Genomic DNA, 26,941 nt, shown 5'->3' with positions numbered 1-26,941 from the left:
CGTCGGTCGGGTCTGCAGTGCAGGCAGGGTCAGGGGTGCGAGCGAGGGTGCGAGCAAGGGTGCGGGCGGCGCCCCCTGCAGCGAAATGCCGCGCAACCTGGCCACGTCGGCCCTGATCAAGCCGTTCGTGGTGCTCGCGCTGCCAGGCATGTACCTTTTCTACAAGTACAACCAGTACAAGCGCCAGCAGCAGGAACAGACCCGCAGGAAGGTCACCGAACGAGAACTCGCCCACCTCAACCACAAAATCGTAAGAGCACCACCAAAAATTTTAAAATTAAATTAAATTACGTGACACACTGAGACAATTTGGAAAAAGTTCTTTTCTAAAGTGTGGAACTTTTTGTCAGTTTTTCAAAATTATGGTGGATGATGCAAAATATCCCCCTTTTTTTGCTTTCCAAAGACTTTTTAGGTCAAAATTTATTATTTGAAAACTAGTAAAGTGAAACGGTAAAAACCGTCACTGATATTTAGAGAAATAATCGCAAGAGTCATTTTTCAATCAAATTTTGGGTGAGTTTTGCATCAAATAATGGGAAACGGAAACGAAATTTTAAATTTATAAAGTGTCAAACAATACAGAAATTTAACGATAATAGCACCACATTTATCATTTTTTTCTGTCCAAAAAAGTTTAAAAAAGTTCGTTTTAATCTGAAAGATTTCAAATTCGGAAAGATACGTGCAAATATACAAAGTTGAAAAGACCTTTTCACTAGACTATAAATAATTATATAAAAAATTACAGATTAAATAGCAAAATTTCAACGATTTTTTTTTTCGTGTTTTGAACAAATTTGCCTTTTGTAATATTATCTCATTTTCAAAAGTTCCCAAATTATTAAACAGTAAAAATATAAACCATTGTTCTTGTTGCTTAATTTACTAAAAACAATTAAACTTGTTTATTTTTCCCATAATTGACTGCAGAAGAAACCACGTCGAATTGATTTTATGTTTTATGGATTTAATCAAAGTTATTATTGAGTTGTGTTTGCTTGACCCGCCCATGTGTTCAATAACTTTGGAGATTTCCACAGCAAACAGGAAGCGCTTCTTCCATCAATCATGCAACAAGGTCGATGCAAATCAAATGCAAAACATTTTTGTTTTTGGTAAAAGAATTATTCTTTTTTTCCTCTAAAATAAGGTAACTTTTTTTAAATTCAATTCGAAGTCTTTGTATATTTTGGTGGTGACAGGATTTTTACAAAAAAAACTACTATTTCAAATGGAAACAAATAAGAATTCTATTTTGAACAAAATTCTTTCAGTAAAAACAGCTTTTTGGATTCACATTTTGAGAATGAGATGCAAATTTTTAGAATAATCTTTTGAATGAAGTTAATATTAAATAAAATGGACATTTTCAGCAAAAGTCTCTGAGCAAATTCAACGTGCTTTTTTTCTGCTTTTTCTGTCTCATTTGTGGCGCGACCAAACAACAACACGGTCTGTCTGCAGTTGACACGCGATTGATTCCTCTCTCGCCGTCGATAAGCAACGATTGCACGTCACGTGACCAATTGATTCCGATGCAGAGATCAAATGCGCTTAATCTGAAAGAGCCGCGATCGTCGCCTTTTACGAGCGAAAAAATATAGAGCGAAAATCTTGTTTTTCTTGACTGCGATGTTTATCAAAATTTATCGCCGTTTCCGCTGGAAAAGGAAAATGATAATTATGGACGGACCTTCTCGATAGATTTTATGAAATTTGGAAAAATAATAGATGGGAAAATGTCAAATGATTTTAAAATATCAATGTTTCAATAAATGAGTTTAAAAAGATATTCTCTATAAATTGAAATAATAAATGGGTAAAAATTACCTTCAACATAATTGAAAAGCAAAACGAAAAATAATTAATTGAATCAGAACTTAATTAGAATAAAGTTAATATTCTGAAAATTACTCATAATCACGTTTCCTTTTGAATAATTTTCTTTCTACCGATTCCAAATGGAAATCATTTAATTCTTGTTTCCTTTTAGCCAATCTAAAATTATTCTGATTTTTAAATCTGAAATTCTTCTTCAATTAACAGTTATTATGTGTTTTAATAAGTAATGAGAATCATATGAAAAAATCGACAAGAAATTCATCTAAATTTCAAATATTTTCATGCTGCTCTTAGTATTTTGAAATCCAATTGAAAAAGAAAACTTTAGTACGTTAAAAACAAATGTTTTCCTTTGAAATGTCATAAATTTATTTGAAAAATTCCAATTTTTTGTTATGTCAGATGAAACATGATAAAATTCTGCTCTTTTCATGTTTAATGTTTTCTTTATGGTTGCGAAATTTGCATTTTTCTCTCATAAAACGTTTCAAAATTACAAACCAAAGAAAATAAGGCAACTCGAGCTGAAAACGAGACTCTTGTGATTTGCAAGTGTCGGGGGCGAATTTGAATGACAGGGTGCGGCGGCGGGGGCGAGACCGGCCTCTAATTTAACGCCACGAGGGAGCTTTTAACGCACCCTTCTTATCATCCCCCTCTTAAAACTTTGCTCTCTCCGAAAGGCTCGAAAAATATTTCCAAAGTTTTGACCAAAAAATTCGTTCTAGAAACTTCTTTTTGTTATGCAATAAATTCTGGAAAAAAATTGTTGAAAAAGCAGAATACTTGAATATTTTCTCCTTTTTATGGGGATTGTTATTTTTGAGAGTGTTTTTGCCTAAACAAGAAAGTTTTGTTGGTCAGAAAGGCGACCGGGGTTGTTAAAAAGGGGTGATCACGTGAGGGGGCGAAATATGGTAATGCGCCGTGCCAGCTTTATTAAAACTTTGATCGGCGGCTGGCGTGTCCGTCCCTCCCTTGATTGACTCCTCGCCTTTGTGCAAACAACAAAGAGCTGCGTCCACCCTCGTGGAAAAAGGGATTCACAACTTTGTGCGGCTTCACCTTAATCCAGACTGGCAAACTCGTGAAGCTTGCAAAAATTTGAGTAAATTTAAAAAAAAACAATATAGAATTTTATTCTAAATTGAGTTCTTTTTCCTTCATAAAGAATTATTTGCATTTCTTTTGGATATTAAAATGTAAAAGCTGCAAAGATTTAGACTCAAATTGCAACCATTTTGTTTAGAAATATTAGTGTTCTTGCTTAAAGATCCTCTCCGGTCATTTGTATTGCTCTTAATTCTGAAGATTGCTAAATTTCGAGTATATCTTGTGAAAAGATTGTGTGAAAATTCCAAACGGTTGCGTCGCAATCAAAAGAAAAACTAAATATGAGTGATTTGCGCGAAAAACGTGAGAATTGAGTTGCCAATCAGATCCATCAATCCAAAAACTTCAGGATTTGGTCACATTGGCGCTGCGATCGCTGATTTTGCCACTAATGCCCCGCGGCGCTGCAGAAAACTTGGCAAAATCAGCGATCGCAGCGCCGATGTGACCAAATTCTGTAGTTTTTGTAAAAAACTGATGAATCTGATTGGCTCCTCAATTCTCACATATTTTTCGCGCGAATCACTTGTATTTAGGTTTTCTCTTGATTGAGACGCAACGGTTTGGAATTTGTAAATAGTGTTTTCACAAGATATACTCGAAATTTAGCAATCTTCAGAATAAAGAGCAATACAAATGACCGGAGAGGATCTTTAAAATTAACATTTTTCCATTTTCAATTGTTTTAAATTACCAATTAATTTTGAAAAAAGAGAACAAAATTTTGTTCCAAATTCAAATGTGCGACTAACAAGTAAAAAAAATAAACATTCAGTCGCTGTATTTTGGCATGGTTTGAATTGTTTAGTTTGCAATCGATACGGGCAGTGGTGTTTGGTGTGTTTGGAAGAGAATCAAGTGGGCAAGGGTGTCACTTAGTCACCCTTATCTTTTATCGCCCTTTTCGTTCGTGTGTGTACCTCGGCGTCTCACCTTGTGTCAACATATCTCGCTGCTTCTGCACTGACATCGCCACCTCGGCCAACAAACAAAACACGAAACTTTACATTTTTTCTTCCTAACTTTCAAAGCCTTTTGTTTTCAAGCCAAAATCTATGGATATTTTAGGTTTTGAACTCGAAAACTGCTCAATTTTCACCTCTCAATGGGAGCAATTTTCTTTGAAATTTTTCAAAATATAAAATTAATTCAACAGAATTTCCACTCAAACAGATTCTTTTCTACAAAGTCATAAATGAATTGATATAAATTTGCTGAAGAAACAAAATCATAAAATCAATCTGGAATCATAATGGTTCATAATATAAAATAATTCGCAAGTGAAGTACAAAAATTTGTAGTTTTCAAAATGTGAGGCACAAATTTCATTTATAGAAGAACAAGATGATTGAAATTCTCAAGAAATACGGCTTGATTTTTATAATTGAATTTAAATTATAAGATAATTTTTTGAAAAAGGTCCATCAGCTTCTATAATTTTAAAAGGTTTTTTTTCTGTATTTTCATCCCAGGGGAAATTGGCAAAAGGTTTTTCCACTCTTTGATCAGAGTAGGAATGGAGCCTGCGTCGGTTGAATTGCGACGTGATTTTCCGCGGTTCCGTATTGATTGATCGCAGGACAAAGTGGCTCAGAGATGGCGCGGCTATTTTTAGCCCGCGATTTTTCACAGGGGAGCAAAAGGGCGAATGCGCAATCGCCGGCATTCCCAGAACCACTTCATTGTGACCTTTGCAAAACCTGACCTACTCTCGAGCGCTGCCAAAAACTGTCTTTCCGCAAAACCGAAAAAAGAAGATCAAATTATAACAATTTTCTTCCTTCTAAAAGGAAATCACTGAACTTTTTTAAATCATTTGTCATGAAGAAGAAATTTTATATGATCAGAGGCATTTGAAGGTTTAAAATGTTCTAAAATATCGTCATTTAAATTCAAATACGGCTTCACCTGAAGAAAACTGAAAAAAATTTTGCAGAATTATTGATTGCAATCAATTCAATAGTCTTTCCCACTCAACCTAATTCTCTTTCTAAATTTATCAGGCGATCATTTTTCCAGAAAATTAACAAATTTTCAAACGAATTTCTGCTTTAAATATAAAATTTGGTAATATTATTTAGATTTAAAAATATAAATTGAAAGGTTTGTTTGAAAAATTGCTCATAAATTAAAATTTTTGCTGCCGAAATTCAGCGCCAAGAATGAGTTTTGGTCTGTCATGGTTTTTTTTTTAATTTTTTATTGCAAAGCAACAAAGGAAGAGTAACGAGTGTTAATTGCGAGCACTCTGGGCGACGAGTGGCCGAGAGGGTGGTCGGGGGTGGAAGGGGGTGGCACCTGCACTCGGCTCGCTGCCCTTTGATGTGCGCGCGTCCTTGACCCTCGGCCGCATTGTGTGCTCGCCGAGCCACTCTGCAATGCGGCCTCAAATTTGCACAACCAATTGACGACGCGAGACGCACTCACTTTGTCCAACCACGAATTTAATTTCAAACTTTAATTGCTTTAAAAAAAGGTGAATTTCGAGTCCTTTAGTTAAGAATTTAATGACATTTCCTATAAAAAAATTCATAAAAATTGTGAGAATAATATAAGAAATAAACTGTTATTGATTTTGAAATGAAAATGTTCACATTTTTATTTAATTATATTTTGTAATTTGTTTTGTTTCTTCAGATATTTCCAGTTTTTTTATTATAAATCAATTTTTTAGTCCATTTTAATTTTACTCCGCTTGAAAGAAAATCAAAATTCAACTAAAACTTTTCACCCTTTTTAAATTTTTAAAGCTTGAAAATTTAATAGATTTTATTTGCGTTCAGAAATCTTTTCAGATTGGAATTTTATTCCTGAAATACTCATTTTTGTGAATGAAAAATATTTACGTCAATTTTCTGGCTGCACATTTGAATAATTTTTATCCGAATCACGTCAGCAGATTCAAGATTGGGCTGATAAAAAGTGAAAGCGAATCAAACTCGAACTCGTATTTCGTCGCGTGTGCTTTTGAAAAGTCGGTGCAAAAGGAAAACCGCCACGATTTGCGTCAGAGGAAGCAAAGATTTGACGCGGGGGATGAAAGGGTGCGTTCAACCCCCACGCAGTGACACCGCAAACAGCAAATGTGACAAGGAAACTCGTTTTAATTAAGTTCTAATGATAGAGTCGAAACTCTAGAATGTGTTAAATTTTTGAAACATAATTCACACCTTAATTGGGGGGGGGGGGGTTGATGATAAATTTTACCATTGATTTAAAAAAAAAATTGGTGAACTTGAAATCAAATTAATTCCCTTTCAAATCAGGATTACAGAACAAATTTGTATTAATTTCCATTTGCATGAAACGTTTTTCTTTGATATTCGGAACAAATGTTGGAAAAATTTGTAATATTTATTTCAGAAATTCAAATTAACAATAACTTGAATCAAAAGGATAGTTTGATAAATTTCCTAATTACAAATTTTTATAGTATTTTAATATTTGAAATGGATATTTTCGTCAATCAAATTTCTTATTTTGAATCAGAAATAACTGAAGAAATTGAATTTTATTCAAATATTTCCACTTTTTCTTATTATTATGAAACCGGTGACTGGAGGTTTTGACGTATAATGTGTTTGCTTGTGAGTGGAAGCGGCGGCGAAAAAGAGGCCACTTTTGCAAGGTAATTTTATTGCCGCTCCCTTCAGCTTTATGGAGTCGATAAACAGGGATGAGGAAACAATCCAATCTCACGCCAAACTTATCTCGCAAGAAAAGATGTGAACACGATTTCTGGATCAGGTTTTTAATCAAAGATTTTATACAAATTTTTGCACAAAAACCACTGAAATTATGATTAAAAATTTAGAATAAAAGATAATTTCTTGCCAGATTTACAAATTAATTACCTTTTTTTCAGTTGGATATTTTTTAAGTTCAGAAACGTCCAGATTTTGATGACATAATATTTATTTTTTGATATTGATTGTTCTTGTGCAAAATTTCTTGATTCAATTCAATCCGCACAGCAATGGAAACTCTTTTTCCGTAATTTTTAAACTTTTGCTTTTTGATTTGACGAGGGAATAGGCGCGGCCTTCGCTTGTAATTGTCTCTGTCGCTCTGTGTGTTCATTTTTGCGTCGTTCCGTGCGAATTACACGCGCCGCTCTTTCCTCCGAGGACTTGTTTGAATTCAACATCCACCCCAACAGCTTTTTTATTATTCTCTTCAAAATACATTAATTCAGCGCCAGACAATTTCATTTTTGTTTCGCTTCAAAATGCAACTTCAATTTTAAACAAAATTATAAATAATGTGTTATAATTAATTTTTTTATTCCTGAATAAGTGAAAACAGGAAAGGGTTTGAATAAATAAAGCCCTAATTAAAGAATTTGCACAAAACAATTAATGAATATTTTCTTCTTTATTGAAATATTTAAACTTATATTAAAACGAATTGTAACACATTAATATATTCGCACACAATATTGTAATTAAGAATATAATCAGCAATTGCAGGTTAAATTATCAAATACAATTTTTTTTGTTAAGTCTACTAATGTAATTTTATTTTTGTATTTTCAGTTTATGAAACTTATGAAATAAATACAATTTATATTTGATCAATTAAATTAAATATAAACTCATTATAAGTAATATGAATGAAAGATATTTAATTTCAATAATCTTATGTTGCGCCAAAGTTTAGAAATATTATAATTGATTCAAATTCAGTAATTTAGTGGATTTGATGCCACAATTGCAAACTTTCTCAAAGTCATTGCAGTTTCTTTCGAAAAAACTTTAAAAAAATTTTGACTTCAGATATGCCGAGTGTTAATTGATAATCAAATCAACAAATGTCTGATTTCAGTAACATTCGCTTGGCAATTCGCAAATGAAATCTAATCTGTGACTGCACGACCAGCCGTTCAATTTTTCGGTGTAATTAGTGTAGAAATAGACGCAGCCCGTGAGTTTGTCAGCATTGGCCCTCCACAAGGTGCTGTTTTGCTCCAACTCTGAGCCGTCGTGCCAGCGAACGTCGTATTTTCCTTCGTTGCCGTAATTTTTGGCAGATAACCACCAACCAAACCCTGAAATCAGATTGATTTTCAGAAGATCAAGTCTCGAAACAAGAATCAAATCTTTGCAAATTCGGATTCAATTTTCAAAGTGCTATTTATTTCTTACCATGACTGGCCCTTTTCTCTGCTTCTGCCACGGTCGCGTTCAGGTCGGTTTCGTTTCTCAGGGTGGCCAGGTGCAGGCCCATCCGCTTGCACCTTTTCTCAGCCTCAGTCCAATTTACCTACCGAAAAGTATCGATTTCAGAGGAAAATGCAAACAAAGGAAATCACTCACGTAAATTGGATAAGAGAAGAAATATTTCTTTCCGTTGGACAATTGAGTCAATTTAGCTGAATTCAAACCTGCAAATTTATTCAAGCTCTCAATTGAATTTGTTCAAGAGGCGCGGCTCAAATTTTAGCTGAAGCCTATTTATTTTAAAAACTTACGTGCAATGGCGCATCGGTGACTATTCAGCGTGTCGTTCATCTTTTTCGTCGTTTAGAACAAAGATTAATTCATGGTACATAAATAAATAAATTTAAGAAAATTATCCAGTTTTAATTAAAACTTTACTGTTATTTAATATTCTTGAGAATGGAAATGAAGAGTCGGGATTTTCCTTGTAGTAAAATTGTTGTTATTCAAAAACAAATGGCTCAAAAAATAATAAAATAATAAAAAAAAATAATAATAATAACAATTTTACAACGAGGAAAAGCCCGACTCTTCATTTCCATTATCATCTCCTCGAGTGTCAATTTTTTCAAACAAATTCTTGAGAATGTTCCAAAATAATTGTTTCAGTGTGTCTTTTATTTGGTTTATCATTGATATTAAATTTTGTTAAAATAAGTGTTAAGATTTTGATAACCTTGTCAAAAATAATATTAGCCAAGTCGAATAAGAATTGGTTTAAATTCGCTTGTATCATTTTTGTAAAAGTAAAATTTAATTGGTTCAAACCTGTTGAAAGCGGTCGTTGTTTGCGGCGATCTTCTCTTCCAAGTTAGTTACCTGTAATTTTTTAGTGTTCAATTTCAATTTACTGAGAAATAATATGTAAGTATAATGTCAATATTTGGATTTACTATTCAATGGAGGTGCATCGTTGGATAAATAGTTTAATTATAAACTATGAAGTTGAAACTCTTTTTCTCTTACTTTGGCTTCGAGAAGGAAGTAGACGAGTAGGGCGGTGGCTAAAACGGCGACTAATTGCAAGACGATGCTGACAATGAAGGCGATCAACAGCCAACGATATTCCGCTTTCCCCTTTTCAACCCTTTTGGGCATCCTGATTGTGACCGACTTTTCTCTCCGAATCAAGCGGCACCTCGTGATAAACGGCCTCGCCTTCCATGTTTGCAGGTCGAGTGAAATTAAACGAGGAAAAACGGCCAAGTTTTAATTAATTCGATTGCTGCGCACTTCCGTCGGGCTTTTCCAGATAAGCCTCGGAAATCTCGATTTAGAAAAATATAATCATTATTTAAAAACCACTCTTTATCACAAAACACAGCAAAGCGCGATAGAAATAAACAAAATCACACTACAAGCGAGTCTTAAATCAGTCAAGTTAAATGTTCAATTTTTTCAAATGCTATAAAAATAAGTCAATCCCAATTGTCTCGTCTGAACGATTTAATTACATCCTGAAGACAAGGATTAACAGAACTAACGAGCCGAATATTTGTACATAACAAAGAAATTATAAATTTCTTCGTAAAAGTTGCTTCCCTTTTTTTCAATTTTTAAAACTTTTGTTTAACGCTTAGAAGTGTAAAAACCAATTACTAGGTTGTAATAAAATAGACTACAATTTCTTGAAAATTTTCAATTTTGGTCGGGCCAAGGAAGATAAAAGAAATTATTTCAGAAATTTTGCAAGATTATGAAAACGAAATCAGCCCTTCGAATGAATTCAATTTTACTTGTGATGGCTTTTTGGAAAAGTAATTCTAATATAAAGTGGAATTAATTATCTTGGAAGTTAATCAGGCCGTTTATTTTAGCAAAAGTCACTCTTTTGATATTGATTCATTGTCAGAAAATACATAATTTAATTGTTTGATGATTATTTTTGTCAGAGCTAAAGTTAAAAATTATTATCCTTTTTAATTCTTCCCATAACCTGGTAAAAGAGAAAAAATTTACCTTTTCTTAATGAAAGCTATAAAATTTGAACGGAATATTTCGTTAAAATGGAGCAAAATCATGAGTTTAATACAAAATCGCGCCAATTTCAACTGAAAACGTAAATTTTTAATATTTATTCGGTTTCAATCGTGTTGAAATTAAATAATTCGTCCAGATTTGATGAATATTGTCAAAGCAGAGAGCCAAGAAAAAACTTTATTCTTCTAAATTTGTGAATTTCGCGCCATAATTTGATAATCATGCAGGTTTTGAGCGTTGGAGGGGGTTGGAGTGCGTTTGGGGCGGAACACAATGCAAGTCAACGAGGCGCTCGCGAATAATTGCAGGCGACGACACTCGATTAAGCCGCAAACACGATTAACCCCGCACACATGCTGCGCCTCGACTCGATTAATCTCCGAAGACGCGGAACAAATCTCATTTTGCGCTTTTGCCATCCTCGACCGGAAACCAAAGAAAATCACCAAATTTAATTATTTTAGCAAACAATCACAAAATTATTCAAAAACCTTTCATTTTTTTTTTTGTAAATATACGAAATTTAAATTTTATTTCAAAAGTTTATTTAAAGGAAAATAAATTATCCTTCTCATTTATATACTAAAAAATATTTGACTTTACGTGAAAAACTGTTTAAATTTGCCAGACATTTTTAAAATATGCGATAAGTTAGTGAATTTCACCAGTTCATGAATGATTGTAACTTTTAATTCCTAAGAATGTAAAATAAAAAATACTGGCGTTGGAAACATCAAAATTGGTTCAGTCAGGCGATGAAAAAATTTCAAAAACTCACTAATTTTGATTTTTCTGACTCCATTATTTTTTATTTTGCGTCTAGGCTAGGATCACTGAAAAGATATTATCATTCATCATCCTTAGATGGCAGAAGGACCAATTTTATTAAATTTATAAATTTTGTTATTATTAAAATTTGCTCAAATTTGAACCAAAAACTTTTTCCTTTCAACCTCGTTTACGGAAATCTGATTCGGACGAATGAATTTTTTGATAAGTTTTGGAGCGATTGTTGGATTGTGCCTGATGCGGATGTGGTTTTGTGCGCGGAGAGTGACGCATAGCGACAAACACACGGGTCGCGATAAACAAACGTCGCTTTAAACTAATCAAATTTGATGCACGTCGTCTCGTGTTTCTGCGAAATCGACCGTGTTGGGTCGCGGCCAAATCGCGACAGAACAAGACAAAAGTTCCCAGAACGACGTGAATATTTTTTAATCGCTTTTTTTTATCTGAAATAATAACGATCATAATTTCTAATTCGAAAGACCTTTTTTAATTCTCTCAAAAATGGAAATTATTTTGTCATGTTAAAAAAATAACAAATTTTGGTGGAAAATCAACACATATTTTAAATTTCTGGACATTCTTGCTACTTTTTGTTTTATTTGAAGCAAAAGTCATCTCAGTGTTGGAAATAAATGAAATTTGAAGGAATTGTTGAAGGAGAATTTGAATAAAAATGATGAATTTGCAGCGTTTGAATGTTGCGAGAGCGAATGCGGTTGTTGTCGAGGGTCGCGGCGCACTTGCGAATCGATTTTGCGCAAAGCTCGCTCTCGGTGTTGTTGCGTGCGAAACCGACTCACAGCATTCCTGCCCCGCCAACAGATTTGCATTCGGCATTTCTGTCCGAGCGGCACGTCCGTTCCCATGTCACGCCAAAACACGCTTTCAGAGATTTCGTTCTGAAATTTATTTCTTAAATTTCCAAACCGACATTTTGAGATTCAAAATAATCTGAATGGAAATTGTTGCAATCTTTTGAAGAATTTAAAACTCCAAATTTTTTTATTTTCTGAAACTTTCAACAATCCAAAATGGAAAAAACCCGTTTTTAGTAATAAAAGATTCGAATTTTCCTGCAGACTCGGGTTTTGCTGCATAATTGACAGGCAATTTGCAAGTGGAATTGGCCAAACACGTGTCGCGTTGTGAATATTCACGAGTCTAATCAAGAGCTGCGATGCAGAGATCCTCAGTCTGTCCCTCTCGAGAATAATCACACGGCCGGCAGGTGGCGAAAATAGCCCGCGGCAGGGGAGGGGGTTGCTCTCCCCCAATGACGTCACCAACCCACCAGGGCAGATGGAAACTTTCTTCCTGCAAAAAACTGCGAAAAAGCGGGAGCGGCGGAAATTCCGTTTTGTTTTAAACGCTCAAAATTCAAAAAAGGAAAGAATAAAAAGCAAAAAAAAAAGTAATAATGATTCAAATTAAGTTGATTTTGAAATTTTTATAATTTTGAACACTAAAATCACTGCAAAATATCACTAAATCATTCCTGACAAGAAAAAAAAAACAATAAATTTGCATTTTGAGGTAAATTTCTCTTTGAAATTTGTGACTGAATTGAAATTTGATAATTAATTTGCAACTTTCGAATGTATTACGTTTCAAATTAGCATCTTGGAAATTGAAATAAATGAAATACCAAAGTTTCCGCTCATTAACCTGAATCATTGCGCTGACAATGGACGGATTTTTCACGTCATTGGGCGCGACCTCGTTATTTTCGCTGCAAATAATTGATGCCGAGTGCTGGCGTAATTAACGGGGCCGACTCTCATGCATACTTGAGTTCAATTAAAAAGCTCTCGTTCGCTCTCGCGACTGCCACTTCCAGCTGCAATCCGTCTTTTGCGCTCTCAACAAAATAATATAATCTCTTGGGCTTGAAAAGTTTACAAAAAGTACATATATAAATTGATGAAATTTGTAACTTCCCAAGAGTACAACTTTGGTTAAATAATTTTCAAAATTACTAACATTTACTACTGTTTTAAAAAAGAATTTATTATGGATTGTTAAGGGAAATTAATCTAAAAATTTAGGAGAATTTTGTGGATTCTTATAATTTAAATTTGAAGGTTGAACTGCCGATAGATTTAATTTTTGCCAACTTTATTGAAATGATATTAGATTTTAACCTGGTATGATGAAATTTTGTAAATTTTAATTCGGCCAATTTGAAGTAAAACAATTATTTAAGAGAATTTCCAAAAAAAAATCAAATTTAAATCAAAAAATTTATTCAATTATCTGAATTAACTATTGCTAAAGAATAAACTCTCAATACAATTTCAATATTTTGTTAATTTTCGGCTGTAATTATTTTCTAGAAGCTAAAACCGTCTTCAAGGCAAAAAAAACTGATGCACTTTTTCTTGCCGATTGTTCAATTTGTTTGAATTTGGCAGGCGATGGTATGCGTGCGTGCGTGCGTGCGAGTTTTGATTGACGAGTCTGGATTCGGCTCGCCCGTCCGTCCGTCCGTTGGCCCCTTGCCGAGAAAATGAAGCGATTTTCCTTCCCCCCTCCCCTCCCTCTCCGACCGACTGCCCCCGTCACCGACTTGATCGCCTGCGAGCTCACTCGGTATGCAACCCGCCGCCCTTGTCCGTCCGCCCGGTTGCATACCTCCTTAGCCTTTTACAACGCGAGGAAGCAAAGCTCATTTTTTTTATTGTTGGTGAAAGATGAAGAAAATATTTTGTTTGCATATTATTTAATTATTCGTTTAAAAATTCCAATACGATAGAAAATTTTATAATATGAAGGCTAAATAATTAAATTTTTATGTTAAATTATATTTAGGTTTAATTAAAGTTTGCTCCGAATTGTATCAAAAGTTGAAGTTATTGTGACAAATTAATACAATAGACTGAAAAATGGTGACTTTATAGCCAAAATGAAGCCAGAAAAGTGTGAAGAAAGTTATATTTTGATGAAAGGATCTAGTCAAAAAGCTTAAAATTAGTTCGTATTTTCAACAGTTTTCGTCTAGTCAATTTTGTATAAAATTTTTAAATAAATTATAAAAAGAAACAGTTTTTATTCTAATGCTGAAATTTAAACTTGCAATTATGTAAGAAAATATCAAACTTTTCTTCTTTAAAAGAAAATTTCGAAAACTTCTATTGTTGTGGAAAACTCCCCTTGCATCAAGTTTGACGGTTTTCAAAGCAATTTATTTTTTTAATTTCCCTAAAAACCACAGAGAATTTTAGTTGATGAATATTGTCCTTTTTTTACGGATCTCCCGGGACAAGTAAAAAATTCACACCTCTGCTTTTTTCCTTCAGCATCTCATTTGCATTTGAAACTCATTTTCCCCGCCAATTTTGTGTTGGGAAATTCATTGTGCTTGAAAAACGTGCAAAATTGTTTGAAAAAAGAGCGACTTTTTGACGGACCGAGTGTGAAAGGGTCCCGTGGGTGAAGCCGCAGCCGATGCAGAGACGGCCGTAAAGGGTTGTATTGATCTGGCGGTGGCGAGGGGTGGCACTGCCTGCCGAGTGCGGTTCCGCCCCCGGGGGTCGGACCGACCCACGGCCCCCGGACGCACAAAATTTGCTCCACAACTTCCGCATTTATCAATTAAATTTTTCAACTTTTGAAATACAAATGATTTTTTGGAAATTGTGTCGAGGGAAAGGGAATAAATTAGCATTTTGCCAAAGTCGATGATTCCGTTTGGGCGACGTCAGCGGATTTCGCGCTCGGCCGCGTCCCATTTGCATTTTTTCCTCACTCGCGACTCTCAAAAGGGAAAAAAATTGCTCGTTTCCCACATCAAAGCGGGGAAATGGAAGTTGCAAAAGCTTCTTTTGAATCCATTCGATAACAGGAAACCTTTTTAAGGAAAATAAGCGATTTTAAATGTTCCCTTTTTGACTAGTTTTGTGAACTGAAGTTTAAAAACAAAATGGATTGTTTAAAAAATATAAATTTCACAAATTTCACATCATAGACTGGTAAAAATAAAGAAATTTTTAAAAATAGGGGGATTTTTTTAGTCTCATCTACTTAAAATGTTAGTTTTTTGGCAATAAAAATCATTTTTATTTTTATTAAATTCTATCAAAGTACAAAAATTTAAAGCATATTTCTTTTTAAATCAATGACGAATTCGATTTTAAAGCCTCTTTGGTTCACAATGAAAGTCAATTATAAATTAGAACAGACAATACAATAGGAAATTTGTTTCTAGTGAAATATATGCAACAAATTATGCTATCAAAATTTCCAAACAGAAACAAAATTCGTATTTAAATCTTAAATATTTTGAATTAGATTGACACAATTTGCGATTTTCAGACGTATTTTATTACTTCCGTAAAAAAAGTCAATTAAAATTTTGTTTCAAATGCAGGGATTTGAAAAAGTTGACTTTGTGTTTCAGGACAAGCTGTTGTGCAAGCTGGAGGAGAACGAGCCGGACGTTGCGACTTCACAGGAGGACGAGGTTGGTTCTTTTTTTTAATGTGGCCGTCGGCGGAAAAGAGATTGCAAGTGCGGAGAGAGCAAAAGCTGGTGCAATGCGGCGTGTGTGCCTCGCTGAACTCTTTTCTCCGTTTGCAATATATCGCACAGAAAAATCGCAGTAACATCACTAGAAGCAGAACTCATTTAAAAAAAAATTAATCTTACATTCGAATTTTCGTAATAAAAACTTGATTTTTTTTTATTATGAATGTACTTTTCACTAATATTTCAAATTTTTATTTATTTTTATAATTTTGTGAAATTGTTTCATCAGATTTCAAAAGAAAGCGCTGCTTAATTATGCATTTTAAATATAGAAAAGAATCCATGCTATTTAAGACATTTGGTTAAAATCCGACCAAACTGTTTAATTTCTTCAAATTTGGTTTGAATCTATTTACTTATTTGTGTTCAAAACTATAAAAAAAAATATGAATTTAAATCATAGAAGGTTTTTAAAAACTAAAATGAAAAAATGTGAATTTTGATATTCTGGCTTTTCGTTTCGAACTTGAACTAAAAAAATAAAAGATTTGAATATTTGTATGACTTTGTTTGTGTGTTTTTCAGTGCGTGATTTGCGTGAACGCGCGCGCGACGATGCAGACGTTCCCGTGCGGGCACCGCGTCGTGTGTCGCAAGTGCTTCGTGAAGACGATCCAGATGGCGGTGTCGCAGCGGCTGCTGCCGCTCAGGTGCGTCATCTGCAGGTCCAAGATCCTGCGGCTCAAGCAGGGCGTCACCGGAGGCGTCACGCTGCCCACGTCCGCGTCGCAGTACTGCGTCGGCGTCGGCGCCAAGTGGGAGGTCCCAGCCTCCGCCTCCCTCTACTCCATGTCTTCGGGAACCTCTTCGCTCTCTGGTTCGACTATTTAAAAAAAAACCTTTCAAAAACCCCTTCAAATCATCAGCATTAAGCAAATTCGGCCGTTCTTTTCATCAATATTTTTGTAAAAGTCAATTTTTTCACAATTTTCAAACTTCGGACTTTTTAGTTTTTTTTTTAAATCATCAAGATTTCAAATAATTTCCTATTAAGAAGAGAAATTAATTTTTGAAACTGCGAATATTTATTTAACTTTTTCATCATCTCATTTGCTTTAAATTTTTCCAATTATGATATAAAAATAATTCCGCCACTAATTTTGTGTGCTCTGCAGGGATGTCTTCCGTGAGTTCCGCGACCAACAGCAGCGTTGGCTCGACCCGCTCCAGCAAAGCGAGCTCTTCTTCTTCAACTTGTCCGGGCGTCGGGCGCCATCACGTCTACAGACAGCCGTCGGGCGCCTCCCTCAAACGCTCGCAAACGCACCAAATGAAAGTGAGTCTTTTGCCTTTTTCAAACTATCTTGACTCGTCCCATCCTAATTACACCGACGCAGAATTTGATTCGCAAAACAAACGAAAATTATAGAAGAAGTCTTGCTTTTTCTGATAAGCAAAACGTGAAATTTTTATTATGATTTTTATTAGGAATGTTAAAATGAACGATTTTATTAACAACGGCTGCAATGAAAACTCAAATAAGCTTTTTTAAAAAGGGTTGATTCATTAAAATATACCCCGTAAAAGAATTAAATTAACTTTTGTTAAGTACTACTTGACCTTGAGGAAAAATAAGCTGGATCTTTGAAAGAAGGCAACCCGTGTGACGCACTTGTCGCGCTGGTTGCATATATTTTTCTCATGGAATAAATTAAGAAAAAAAGCTGCTAACGACGGCGGTTTGCTATCTTCATTAATCTCAACTTGCCTTTGATGTTTCATGAAGGAAGTGCGGATTTAAATATTAAGAATTAATTATATTTTAGCTAAACGGAAATAGTATTTTTTCAAATTATTTATTTTTCAACAGCGACATTAAAAATTCTGTTCAACGGTGAAAAAAAAGTTAATACATTATATTTCACTGTATAGAATTATAGAGATTAAATTTTAAATTTCACAAAATGATCGTGTTTGCAATAAGTTAATTTTCTATGAGCAAATGAATCAAGAGAAATGACATCAAATTAGTTGATACAAGGGAAAATAAATTTTAGATGCAGATAATTTAAATAACTTTAACCATACAAACAATGTCCATCATGAATTATATTTTAATTATTATAAAAATTTAATCTCATCAGAATATTCTTCAGAATTCAAAATTGATTATTAAATTATTAATTGTAAAGTAAAATTCAGGTACTAAAAATGCAAACCTCCACTGATTTTGAGATAAGTTTTTGTTTAATTTTTAGCGACACACTTAATACAAATAAAAATAAATTGAAAATTTTGTTCATCTTAAAAAAAATGCAACAGTTAAAAAATCATATTGGTAGGTACAAAAAATACATTACTCATCTTGAATCCACATCAAATTACGAAACGTTGCAAAATGAATTATCTTTTTTTCTTTTTTTTTTTTGGGTCAGGCCAAGACAAGTGCCTTTGCCCTTATGAGCTTGCAGAAGGCAAGCTTATATTTGTTTAATTGGGTAATTTTTCTGGAACAGGCTTTGTGCCTCCATATTTCACCAAAATCTGACACGTTTCATCGTTTGAAAATTTACCTGCTAAACTGAGAGGCGTCTTATTCTTTCCGTCACGAGCGTTGACGTTTGCTCCTCTTGAAAGAAAACTTGGCCACTCTGCGACGTGACCTTTTCCAGCAGCCCAATGAAGAGCCGTCCATCCGTACTGGCCTTTCTTTTCAACGCTGAAGCCATTTAATCCCAGCAAATATTTTGTATTTTCCAATTTCACATTGATGCAGGCCAAATGCAAAGAGTCGTCTGTCCGTATTTGTCCACCGCACTCATATCAGCGCCGTTTGCCACCAAGAATTGACACATTTCTTCGCTTGAATATTGAGCTGCCAAATTGAGAGGCGTGCTTTTTTCATCATCACGAGCGTTGACGTTTGCTCCTCTTGAAAGAAGAAATTTGGCCACTGCGACGTGACCTTTTTCAGCAGCACGATGAAGAGCCGATCTTCCGTTCCATCCTTTCTTTTCAACGCTGAAGCCATTTAATCCCAACAAATACTTGACATTTTCCAATTTTCCTCTAATGCAGGCAAAATGCAAAGCATCGTTCCCAAATTTGTTCACTGCACTCAAATCAGCGCCATTTTCCACCAAGAATCGACACATTTCTTCACTTGACAATTGAGCTGCCAAAGTGAGAGGCGTGTCATTATTATCGTCACGAGCTGTGACGTTTACTCCTATTGAAAGAAGAAATTCGGCCACTGCGACGTGACCTTTACAAGCAGCCCAATGCAGAGCCGTTCTTCCATACCGGCCTTTCTTTTCTACGCTGAAGCCATTTAACCCCAGCAAATACTTGGCATTTTCCAATTTCTCTTCGAAGCAGGCCAAATGAAAAGCGTCGTCTCCGTCATTGTCCTCCGCACTCAAATCAGCGCCGTTTTCAACGAAAATTTTACAAATTTCTTTGCTTGAAAATCGAGCTGCCAAAAGAAGAAGCGTATTCCCGTTTGTATCCCGTTTTTTTATATCACCGCTATTGAGCAGGTTTTTCAGATTAGGTTTCAACTCATGAAGAATGTGATCAAGTTGTTCACGCAAAATGCTATGAATGTCAACATTTTGGCTTTGATCGAAGAAAATGCTCAAATTGTCACTAAAAGTGGTATTCTGAGAAATATAACTGTTTATGAAAACGCGGCACTGCCTTAAGTTGGCGTTTTTGAATATTGGAATCGAAGACGCTGATTCGAATTCTATTTCTTGAATAAAGCGCTGGGCAACGAGAAATTCAGCAAAAGTTTGGTGAACAAATCGTATTTTCCCTTCTTCCATTGATGCGACGCCAGTGTTGTTGATTAAATCGATTTCAGTTGGAAAAGGAATTGAGCCATCATTTAAAAGAAATCTTAGTGAGATTTCCTGCAAAAGTTGAATTCGCTTGTCAACCACGAAGTCTTTTGGTGTTCTGCTTTCCTTCGAAGTTTGCAACGCGTCTGTAACCTTCTTTTTAATTACCACCTCGTAGATACCAAATATTCCCTGAACTGATTCGAGTTCCATGTCGCTTATTAAAGTCAAATGAAACGGATTCCTGAGAATATCAGTAGCACCACACGTTTCGAAGAGTTTAAAGAGTTTTTCACAATCCTCTTTGTTTTTTCCTAAATTCATAAGTAGTTTGAGTTGTTCATTCCTCTCGAGGGGTTTAATTACAATCTTCCTCGTTGATAGCAAGTCTAGTGACTTTAAAAGGGTCTCTTCTTCCTCAGGCCTTGTTGCGATCACCAGTGGAATCTTCTTTTCAGTCGCATCTTTAATTATCGTCATCACGTTTTCTCGGAAACGTGGGCAAATTTCATCGAAACCGTCCAGAAACACAATTGATTTCCTCTCTTGCGCTAATTTTTTCGCATCATTGTGGCTCATTTCATTTGATTGGTATAGTAAATTCACAATATTAGTGCTAGTGTCCCGTTCTCTGTAAAAATACCCGTAATGTTGTTGCAGTTGGATGTTGATGATTTTTTTGCCCGCTTGCTCCCTGTTTAGACAACTAGCAATTTCTAGGAGAATCGTTGACTTTCCCGAACCGGGCAGCGACGAGAAAAGCCACACGCAGTAATCTTGCTCTCCAGAGCTCAGCAACTGTTGCTTCATCTCTTTTTTCAGTTCGTCAAATGTCAAATTTTTCTCGTTTGGTTCTTGCCTTTCAGAAAACTTAGATCGATTTCGTCCGATTGCACTTGAACTTGCGAGTACTTCAGTGTGATTGTCTGTTTCTTCGTCAATTGATGATGTATTATTTAAGGTAACTGTCACTGCAGGCGCAACGAAAGTTATTGGGTGGTTGGGCACATCTACTAGGAAAGGAAGCGTGGACACGATTTGATTAGTAACGTTCTCACTATTGTCGGGATCCATCCTATCTAGGAGGTCGAGGGCCAGCTCCTGAATAGACGTTCTGTTTTTGAACTTGGAGTTCTCAAAAAGATGTATCAATTTCTCAGCAGAATCTATGCAGATCAATTAATTAAAAAAAATATTAAATTAATTTTATAATCTTACCTTTGCTATTTAATATGTAAATAAAGCTTCCACTATGATTAGTGCCCGGTAAATTGAACTTTTCAACCTGAAAACAGAATGAAGAAAGCACAATATTAACTGAAAAAAGTCATATGTTCCATATTTTAATATGTCATTTTAGATTGGATTAAAAATCAATAATTTTCTAGACTTATGCAGGCGGATAAAAAGTTTCTATGAGAGCAATATAAATGGAATGAAAAACGCAGAAACCGTAGTTAAATTCGTTTCTATAGTGCGATTTGAAAATATACAAAGAATTTATTTTAAAGTAAGTAATTTATTTAACATAATCAAATATTGTCACTTAATGCCGTTGAAATATTGTCCGAATCTATTGTTGGATGCACGAAGAAGAAAAGCTTTGGCCTCCCAATCCACATTCTATTTTCTGGTCCTAGGAACTTGTAGACAAGGTCACCAATTTTTATGCTATCGTTTCCAACGCAAACGCAAATCTCATTCGTCTCTTTGTTCAAAGACAGCGAAGCATAAAAGACAGCCAAAAAGCAACCAACGTTACTCTGCTCTCCTTGCACTGAAAAGAACAAACATTATTCATAAAAAATTATAATAAATATAAACAAACTAACTAGTTTCAAAGACAGAGTCCAATTGTTCCGTAATGCTTGTTTTAAATCCCAAATTTTCGCGAAGCGCCTCTTGCGTGCGTAGAACAATTGAGTCATCTTTATTGTTGCTGATAATCATTGCCCATTTCTCTTGGAGGTCCGTTCCGTCTTCTGTGCGCCATGGGAAGAACGCTGATTGTTCGGCAGTATTTATATTTTGAAGGTTTTGTGGGGTTGAGTTGTTAAGAATTGAAACCACTTGTTTTTCTTTTACGAAATTGTAATGGTGACTCCGAACTGAAATTAAATTACAAACAATAAATATCACATATTGGAAAATTAAATGTTACAAAATGGAAATGTTTATGATTTGAGATTTACATTGATTGAGAATTAATTCTGTTTGTTTGTTGATTGAGAAATTGTCGATTGAGAAATTTAAATTCACATGTGCCAATTATGGCGGAAAAATGTGCTCCACTTTGGAGGCAGATTTGTCACTGAAAATTAATTAAACACAGAACACTTAATGGTTCAAACTGAAGGGCAACTCTTGCCGAAAATGTTTCTTGAATAAAAAGTTAATTACCCCATGTTGGGTTCGATGATATTGGAAGATTCCGCGGAGCCCGCGGGCGGACACTTGATGGTCCTTGTCGCCTTGATGGCGAATGCCTGGAAGGTGTGGCAGTGTTTTTGGTGTAGGGCGCGCCCTCAGGCGGCGGCTGCTACAGTTTGTTCCTTTCCCATCTGATTGGATTTTGCTAAGAACTTCCGTCTTTGCTGCCCTTTTAACATCCAAATTTAAAAAGTTTACAAATTTAAATTGATTACGAACTGACTTGCTAATCACAAATTTCCTGTGCGGAGTGTATTTGACCTCGGGGGTCTGGCCATGATCCACGTCTAACCTTTCATGGATCCAATGTTGCAATTTGGTGAGATAAACCTCCAACGGCTCGTCTTTTTGAAGATTGTCCAACAAAGTGCAAATTCCCTGCACCAACCACGTGCCTTCGCTTGTGTCTCTGTTTGACAAAGTCGCTAAAATTTTTCAAATTATTATATATTTAACGTGAAAAAATTAAAAATCATGTCACTTTCGACTGTTGAATAAACGATGACGAAATTCTCAGCGCAGGGCATGTTTGTCAACCTGTTTGAGGTTTGGTTTTCGTAAATTTTAGGATTTTCCATTTCTTGATGAGCCACGTCCTTGAGTTTTCCCCGGCAAGGCTTTTTAACAATTATTAAATATGCAGTCAAATAATCATAAACTAATTCGTACTCCAAAGAAAATGACATTGAGTTGTTCTCGCAGGTTTGGCGATTTTTTTATTGCCTCCAGCACGTCAGTGGTCAGAAAGTATTTGTATTCTCCGTTCTGGTCCTTGTGGTCTGTCTCTATAATATTGTTTTCTTTTCCGTGCGCCAAGATGATGAGAAGAAATGCAGAGGGAACAGCTAAGAAAATTTATATTTATTCCGATCAAAAACATCTAATTTTTTTCTTCGTACCTGAAATTTTGAAAAGCTGGAGGAGTTTTTTCTCGTTTTTTAATATTTCAAGGAAAACCTCAGCTTCGGGCGACGCCAGTTCTTGGTATCGACATTTCCTTTTCTCCTCGAACGATTTTTTTAAGTTTTCAAGGTCCTTTTCATTGCCGTGTCGCCTCTTTTCGGAATCTTTAAAGTCGTAAGTGACAACCAAAACGCACGCACTGCACAAAAAAATTTAATTCATAATCAATTTTGTTATCATGATGAATTTATTTGTACTCATCCGCATTTTGGTTTTTTCAAAGTACCCCAATTGGGCCGGTCCATTCATATTGAATCCTAAAAACAGAGTTGAAAATTATATTTTCTGAAATTTAGAAAGAACAACCTTGTATTTTATCAAATATGAAATTCGATTAAAATATAAATCTTAAATGGTTACATTGAAGAAATTAAATTGAAATATTAGTCAAATTCACTATGCCTCTTTGAATATAATGTGGAAATAAGAATAAAACGCTTATTATATTTCATTATCCGATAATCATTAATAATTTAGTTAGTTCAGAAAACTTTATTTAGTGCCGAACGATTTTCCAGATTTTAAATAAAAATATAATTGAATACCCACTTTAACCCCCTTATCTGGACATTTAAATCAGCATACGGCAACTGCCTACGTGACATTTTCTTTGAGCTTCTTTCTTATCTCTATCTTAGCTTTGAAAGTTTGATTAACATTTTTATCAAAAATTATGCTGTATTATCTCTGAATTGCGCAGTTATTATTGCAAATGATTGACTTTCAACTATTATGATATATAATATTTTAATTAATTGTAATCTTTTTTTATTTTTGAACGGCTATAATATCTTTTTAAGGGTCAAATATTTTTTAAAGGTACAAAATTGGTTTGTAATTTGCTGAGAGTAATCAAAATTGTGCATCAATAAAAAGTAAAATAAGCTTTTGTAACTTACTAGCACATATAATAATTGTAATAGCAAATTCTTACTTATTGTTTTTAATGATGATGACCCGGCCGACGAGGGCTTTCTTTTTCGTCGCGCCATTATCTCATTATCAATAGTTAAATTCACTCTACTCAATCTTCGTCGTTTCGTCGTAATGAAAAATCAAAGCAAATTTTAACGATTAATTAAGTAGACCTTATCTTATCGTATCATTCTATTAGACTTTATAAAATCTGCAATCGCACTAAAGTGCACCATAAAAAAGATAAGCTTGGAACTACAAACGGTGCCAACTAAACTCAAGAAGACTGTCCTTCGTGAGACGATAGTTTAAAAATAATTTTATTAGGATAATAATTCTTATTGAAAATAAACATATTTTTCAATTACGCACTTTGCACACATGGTTTAAAACATTTCCAGCTAATTAGAGTGAGATTTCGTTCTGAAAAATCAAATTTATCTTAATTTTTTACATCCATGATCCATGATAAGGAAAAAAATTAATTTTTTCTCCAAAGAAGCACAAATAAACAGAAGAACCATTGGATTTAAAATTTTATAGTTTAGGAATCTTCTATATATTCTGGCAATTAAATTCAACTTTCAGGTGACTACTAATTTCAATGTTCATAAAATTACTTTTTTCAAAATTTCTACCTCCAACAAATAAAGATTGAATACTATTAAAATTTTGAAAGTTTCTGCTCTCTGGTAGAGGTCATTTCAGAGATGAAGCGCCTGCAGAATTCGAAGGTAGGCAACCCGTCCGACCGACGAGTATTCAGATTGCATAAAACTCACAATACCTGCAAAGAATAAATTTTCTCATTTTTTTCCGTTTTAATCTACGGGCAAAATTTAATTGAATCTCTTCCATGTGATTGGTATTATTGGTAAAAACAAAAATAGAAAATATATTCGTCTGCTATAGAAGAATGAATGTGGGTAAAATGCTCTCCAATTATACTTTTTTCGAGTTGTTTGGAAAAATCATTTATGAATCGTTTTTGAATAGAATTTATCCCACCTTATTATCATGACGTGGCGCACTCTTGATGCATTTTCCACTTTTTCAGGCATTTTTAACCAAATAATTTTATAATTTTTTTTATATATTAATCGGAACTCATTTTAATGCACAATTTTTAAATACGCGTGTCATGACTAAGGAAAACAATCTTTGGAATTGAAAATTTTGCATAGAATATAGAAAAATTGCATATTGAAATTATTAAATTGTTGTAAACTAAAAATTATAATGATAATTTGTCCTTGTTGCAGATGCGACTGCAAGAGTACAAAGACCCCTTGGCGGCGAGTTGTGGGCCGCCGGCGAGCAGCGTGGCGAGTTGCAGCTCAGGGTCGACGGGGTCAGGTCGGTTGCCGCCGATCCAGGAGTTCCAGCGCGAGTTCCGGGCGAGCAGGGACAGGTCGGGCGGCGCCAAGGACAAGCCGTCGGCGTCGACGCGGATCCGGTGCGCGCAGAAAATCGTGACGCAGCTGGAGAACCCTGCGGCGGCCAAAAAGTCCTACTTCAGGGCGTCGCCGGCCAAAGGTCTCGGCAAGGAGCAGCAGAGCAAGGCCAGCAAGAAGCAGGAGGAGAAGGAGCTGAAGCGGAAGGAGAAGGAGGAGAAGGAGAACAAGCGCAAGGAGGAGAAGGAGCAGAAGCGGAGGGAGAAGGAGGAGAACAAGCGGAGGGAGAGGGAGGAGCGGAAGGAGAGGGACGAGCAGGCCAAGAGCAAAGCCAAGGACTGACGATAATCGCCGCTTCGACACTTCCCACGGCCCTTTCTTGCCAGGTCGCAAAGGGATATCAAAGCGAATCAAACGTTTCTTTTTCCATAATTATTTTCTCTCGCTTCGTACTTTGAATTTCTCAAAAGTCGACGCTCAAAATCACGCGCAGCTTTTTTCATTCAGAACTATAATGAAACAATTGATTTGTGGAGCAATAAGTGAGCAAAGTGGAACGATTAAATGATGTGCTTGCGGCAAATTTTATAGTCAATTTTTCTACACGATCTCTCTGCGGCGAGATGTTCGAGAAACAAAAGCAAATTATTTGCGAGGAGAAACGAGAGCAGACGGAATTAAAGCCACACTTAACTACGCCATATCCCTAACGTATTAATCAAAAGTTGGAGAAAATTTATTCGTAGGCTACGTGGTTTTTACCCCCGGTAGCTTAATTTTATACACGAAGCCGCGCTGGAATATTTTAGAAAAGAGAGGCCGTTTCGAAAGCAGTTGCCAATAATCTCTTGATTTCGGAATGAAGGTTTTAGATGCGAAGCTCGTTTTTAGCGCGTTAGTCGGTTTTTGAAGCCGAAGTTTGAGTTGCGATTGAAAGAAGCAGAAACATCACAGGCTGTTGTACTCCGTAGTGCGTTTTGCCGCGCAGGAAACTTAGCGTTAAGTGTGAGTCTCCCTGTTAGGTGTAAAAATATATTCGTTGTGTCTTAAAATGTGTATTTAAAAAACAACAAAAACGTGACGTCGTTCGATCGGAGAGAATCAGGTGTAAAAAGAATTTAGAATGCTCAAGCGACGCAATAAAATGAACCACCCTCTCAAAAGTTTTACCAAAAAAGCACACGTCCGTTTCTCTCTGTCTCTCTGAAAAGAAAAAACTATAAAGGAAATTTCTGTAGGCGAATCGTAGAGAAATCTGTAAATGTAAAAGGCAATAACCTCTACCATAGAATTACGTCAAGTTTAGCGAGAAAAGTGATGAATTTGTAATTAAAATACACCACCCGAATTATATATTACAAAATGCTGCGTATAGAAACTCGTTTAGAGGAGAGACGCGTAGCAAATTGCTGAGGAATTAAGACTAGCGAGATTAAATATGTATATGAAAATCCCTCCCCGTCTCGTCGCCCCGCAGCGTAAGTGCGAAAATGTTATATTGATGTTCCTATCTCGTTCGTTGCTTCACTCTCTCATAAATAATTATGCTTTCGTCTTCCGCCATATTCAAATTCGTTTGCAGTGAATGAAAGAATGGTCCTGGAAAGAAAGGCTCGCACCTGGAAAAAAAAATTCATTCCAAATTGAAATTTTCACCATCTATTGAGACACATTTTCTGAGATTTTATTATTTTATATACTTTCTTGGTAAAAAAAAATTATCTTTCAAAGGATACGATTTTATTTTATAGTAATTTTTCTATTTCTTGTACAAGCGTAAGACCAATGCCAATCGATAGAAAAATTAATAAGCTTTCTAAAACACACGAAGTTTCTGTAAGTTTGACCATTTTGGCGCCAAAAATTTCCATTGTTGGAAATAAAAATATCCATTTTTTGTAATTTATTTCTTGGTTTTTTAGCTCTAGGTCGTTTGGAATACATTTTGGAGAAAAATATTTTAAACAAAACTTGTTGATTTTTT

General features: G+C 35.1%; 3 protein-coding genes and 1 long non-coding RNA gene across 6 annotated transcripts; 1 reads left to right on the top strand and 3 right to left on the bottom strand.

The window, feature by feature from the left end:
* Positions 1-26,015, top strand: LOC132196751 (arginine/serine-rich protein PNISR). Its single transcript, XM_059619603.1, has 5 exons — positions 1-250; positions 15,346-15,408; positions 15,999-16,290; positions 16,589-16,749; positions 24,826-26,015. The coding sequence occupies exons 1-5, from the start codon at positions 86-88 to the stop codon at positions 25,297-25,299; spliced, it is 1,155 nt and encodes a 384-aa protein (XP_059475586.1). The 5' UTR covers positions 1-85; the 3' UTR covers positions 25,300-26,015.
* LOC132197135 (uncharacterized) lies at positions 7,360-9,344 on the bottom strand. Its single transcript, XM_059620215.1, has 6 exons — positions 9,144-9,344; positions 8,946-8,996; positions 8,429-8,468; positions 8,274-8,341; positions 8,103-8,220; positions 7,360-8,005 (listed from the first exon to the last, which is right to left on the bottom strand). The coding sequence occupies exons 1-6, from the start codon at positions 9,273-9,275 to the stop codon at positions 7,779-7,781; spliced, it is 636 nt and encodes a 211-aa protein (XP_059476198.1). The 5' UTR covers positions 9,276-9,344; the 3' UTR covers positions 7,360-7,778.
* LOC132196750 (uncharacterized) lies at positions 18,024-21,326 on the bottom strand. 2 transcript variants are annotated; one of them, XM_059619602.1, is made up of 4 exons: positions 21,088-21,326; positions 20,802-21,032; positions 20,474-20,540; positions 18,024-20,421 (listed from the first exon to the last, which is right to left on the bottom strand). In XM_059619602.1, exon 4 carries the CDS (start codon positions 20,327-20,329, stop codon positions 18,176-18,178), a length of 2,154 nt encoding a protein of 717 aa, XP_059475585.1. In that variant the 5' UTR covers positions 20,330-20,421; positions 20,474-20,540; positions 20,802-21,032; positions 21,088-21,326; the 3' UTR covers positions 18,024-18,175. The 2 variants fall into 2 exon arrangements, with proteins under 2 accessions (XP_059475585.1, XP_059475584.1); XM_059619601.1 differs by having other exon boundaries at positions 20,474-21,032.
* Positions 21,970-23,689, bottom strand: LOC132196752 (uncharacterized). Of its 2 annotated transcripts, none has more exons than XR_009441792.1 (6): positions 23,583-23,689; positions 22,846-22,905; positions 22,585-22,787; positions 22,355-22,530; positions 22,167-22,302; positions 21,970-22,110 (listed from the first exon to the last, which is right to left on the bottom strand). It is a non-coding gene; the product is annotated as an uncharacterized LOC132196752 (long non-coding RNA). The 2 variants fall into 2 exon arrangements; XR_009441793.1 differs by having other exon boundaries at positions 22,643-22,787.
* Positions 26,016-26,941: the final 926 nt, after the last annotated feature.

This window comes from Neocloeon triangulifer, unplaced genomic scaffold, assembly GCF_031216515.1.
Source record: "Neocloeon triangulifer isolate White Clay Creek 2 clone unplaced genomic scaffold, ASM3121651v1 ptg000012l, whole genome shotgun sequence".
Taxonomy (NCBI): domain Eukaryota; kingdom Metazoa; phylum Arthropoda; class Insecta; order Ephemeroptera; family Baetidae; genus Neocloeon; species Neocloeon triangulifer.
Note: the sequence above shows the minus strand (reverse complement) of the source record. Positions and strands in the feature narration are given on the sequence as shown.

Coding starts and splice junctions, on each gene's coding strand:
- LOC132196751 (XM_059619603.1), top strand. CDS start 86: ATGCCGCGCAACCTGGCCACGTCGGCCCTGATCAAGCCGTTCGTGGTG. Junction 15,409..15,998: donor CGACTTCACAGGAGGACGAG/GTTGGTTCTTTT, acceptor TGTGTTTTTCAG/TGCGTGATTTGCGTGAACGC. Junction 16,291..16,588: donor GGGAACCTCTTCGCTCTCTG/GTTCGACTATTT, acceptor TGTGCTCTGCAG/GGATGTCTTCCGTGAGTTCC.
- LOC132197135 (XM_059620215.1), bottom strand. CDS start 9,275: ATGCCCAAAAGGGTTGAAAAGGGGAAAGCGGAATATCGTTGGCTGTTG. Junction 8,221..8,273: donor TCTTCTCTTATCCAATTTAC/GTGAGTGATTTC, acceptor ACTTTTCGGTAG/GTAAATTGGACTGAGGCTGA. Junction 8,006..8,102: donor AGAGAAAAGGGCCAGTCATG/GTAAGAAATAAA, acceptor ATCTGATTTCAG/GGTTTGGTTGGTGGTTATCT.
- LOC132196750 (XM_059619601.1), bottom strand. CDS start 20,329: ATGGATCCCGACAATAGTGAGAACGTTACTAATCAAATCGTGTCCACG.